Consider the following 2,788-nt stretch of genomic DNA (forward strand, 5'->3'; position numbering starts at 1 on the left):
ATATTATTACTTGAACGACGTCAAAAGTGGTCGTAAATCTTGAATTAGAAACGAGAAATGATGGATGTTTCGAATGTATGGAAGTATGCAGGTTGTTTCTAATTAAGATTAATTAGATGAATTTTATTCGGTTCGATGAATAATTAAAGGGTAAATGTGTATTTTTCTTTAATTAAAACGAAACGGCGATACGAGATCTTTTCCCTCGCCGTTCTCTCTCGCCTCGCGTGTTACTCGAGATCAATCTGATCCCGCGATTCGAAAATTGAAGATTGATCAAGTAAGTGAATTATAATTATTGACATATATTAGAAATGGTAAATTATACTATAAATTATTAATTAGGAAGGATCGTAGAAGTTTGTAGATTGCGATCTGCGCGTTAATAAAGAAAAGGAAATAAAATATAAATAGAAATCATAAAGATCCGGGATACGTAATAACTTGGAAAATTGTTCCAATACTAAAAAAAAAAAAAAGAAATTCCTTCTTTACATACCTATTCTAAATTTCCAGATCTCGAACGATCTTCCTCGTCGAACGTTGTTCCGTTTCTTCAAAATAAACAATACAATAATTTCGATAATTTTAATCGTCGACAAATTAAACGAAGAATCTAGATATTCTTCCTGTTCCCTGTCCCGTTAAAAAGAAAAGAAAAAGAGAGAGAGAGAGAAATGGTAGAAGCATGCATCATCTGCATAGACTGGAGAGACCACTTCCTCCGCAACATCTTGCACAATGCACGATAATCCAACAATGGTGGCCAAGAAACGCGTGGATCACAATGGTTGCCTCGGAAACCGAGAAGTTTGACGGTGAGCAGACGAATTGCCGTATCGCGGAAGAACCGCCGCCCATTGTTTTTGAATCTTATTGTTTCCTCGGGAGACAGAGTAACGACAGCCTCGCGTGTCCATTCGCGAGGATATTCGAGGATGCTAATCCATCCCTATCTCTCGTCTAATAATTGATAATATACCCATCCCTTCCGACTCTTTTCTTCCAATTCAACGAATTTAATTATTCGTAAAAATTGAAGATCGAAAATCAACCTACCTTGAAAATAGCTCTTCGTCCGAAGGTAGCTGACGCTGAGTCTGAGGATGCTGAGTCTGTCCAGCTTGCTGAGGATATTTTGCTCGAACGGGAGCAACGAGGCCAAAGTGTCCAACTCGGCGTTCAATCGCTCCCGATGTCGCTTGCTGGGATTCGATTTTGTCACCCCATCCTTCTGCGGTGGTTTCAAGCTGTAAGATCGAAGCGAGATGCCGTATATTTATATAATATCCTTTCGAAAATTCTCGACGATAAGTTTCAAGATATATTTTAAGATATTAAAAAGAAAAATTAAAAGAATAGAAAAGGAAGGAAAATAAAAAAAAAAGAATGGAGATAATTCAAGGTTCAACCTTCGAACCTGGTTACAGGAATTCCTCGGCCACCTTCGAGGCTCGAACAACAGGCGGCCTACGAAGCGAAAACGATCTCGATAATTAAAGGCGACCACTGTTCGAGGGTTGATTGACACGCGAGGAAACCCTGCGGACCGATATGCCCACTCAATGATTTCGAATTCTTCGGGATAAGTATAGTTATTACTTAAGTATTTCTCCCATCTGCACTCCCTTTCCATTCCTTTTTCCCTTTTTTTTCTTTTTTTTTTTTTTCGTTTCTTCACAATTTCTTTCCTTCCACCACGTTTTCTCTTACGTATCTCTCGTCTCCTTTTCTCCTTTCTCGGCTTTCTCTCCCCCAGGTTTATCTCCAGGAACGGGACATAAAATGTATGAATTGTAATTATGACGAGTGTAGAAGTTGACTACCGAACCACGTGGTGGTCGGTATCATCATTGGCGTAACCGCTATTTTATTTTGTTCGATTTTATGCGATTTATAACATTCCGGAGAGGGACGCTTAAAGATACGACGAGAAGAAAATGAATTGACAAAATAAATTTCGAACGATTCTACGGAAATTGAAAGAAAAAGAATGAAAAAAGAAAATCTCGTAGACAGATTTTTCAAAAAGTTGCATCGATCGAATGTTTTTTGCCGATCTTACACGATTTATATTCCATGAAATTATCGAACGAGACGTCAATGCTCGTTTTTACGTTTTTACGTAGATACAAGGTTACCGAGTACATATACGAATCGCTTATTTAATTGAACCGTTCACCATGGAATTGAGATTCCATGGCGGACAAATATGGAATCATGACGTTTTTGCATTTCAGGTAAACAATTTAAATGACCCAACTTTATATATACACCTTTTTAAACGAAACTTTTATCATCGCATCTTTCAACTCGAAATAATTGTAATTTTTATTCTTTAATTATGATACTCTCATCGTACAAAGATAATATTTTTTTTCACTACTCTCTCTCTCTTTCTCTCTCTATCTATCTACTTATCTATCTATATATATATTATTCCATCGTTCAATTTCAAAAAAGCGAAGTCTCTCTCGCTCGAGAGAGAATTTGAAACTTCGACTCGACGACATTTTATCTATTTCCTCTCCCTTCAAGATTAAATTGTTGCCCGTGATATTTACGCGGGCGAGTCGCAAAGGGAGACGAGGAAAAAAGGGGGAGAGAAGCGTGTGTGGAAATAGGAAAGGAAAGAAAGGAACGTGGAAGGAAAAACGGCGATGGCCTTAATTAAAATGCTTAGGGGTTAGAAAGCGTGATGAATGAGATTGGCGGCCGTGGCGCGCGATGGGCAGCACCGGGAGAGAGAGAGAGAGAGAGAGAGAGAGAGAGAGAGAGAGAGAGAGAG

General features: G+C 38.5%; 1 protein-coding gene across 7 annotated transcripts in view; it reads right to left on the bottom strand.

Moving 5' to 3' along the window:
* The window catches only part of LOC102681024 (aryl hydrocarbon receptor protein 1), a 143,392-nt gene that overhangs the window by 88,984 nt on the left and 51,620 nt on the right, over positions 1 to 2,788 (bottom strand). For 3 of the 7 annotated variants that reach the window (XM_031510277.1, XM_031510278.1, XM_031510280.1), the window contains exon 2: positions 1,060 to 1,250. In XM_031510277.1, the coding sequence (XP_031366137.1) occupies positions 1,060 to 1,250 (191 nt within the window). Of the gene's footprint in view, positions 1 to 1,059; positions 1,251 to 1,412; positions 1,707 to 2,788 lie in introns of those variants that run through there. The other 4 variants (XM_031510275.1, XM_031510276.1, XM_031510273.1 and 1 more) reach the window with 3 other exon arrangements.

This window comes from Apis dorsata, unplaced genomic scaffold, assembly GCF_000469605.1.
Source record: "Apis dorsata unplaced genomic scaffold, Apis dorsata 1.3 scaffold_220, whole genome shotgun sequence".
Lineage (NCBI taxonomy): Eukaryota > Metazoa > Arthropoda > Insecta > Hymenoptera > Apidae > Apis > Apis dorsata.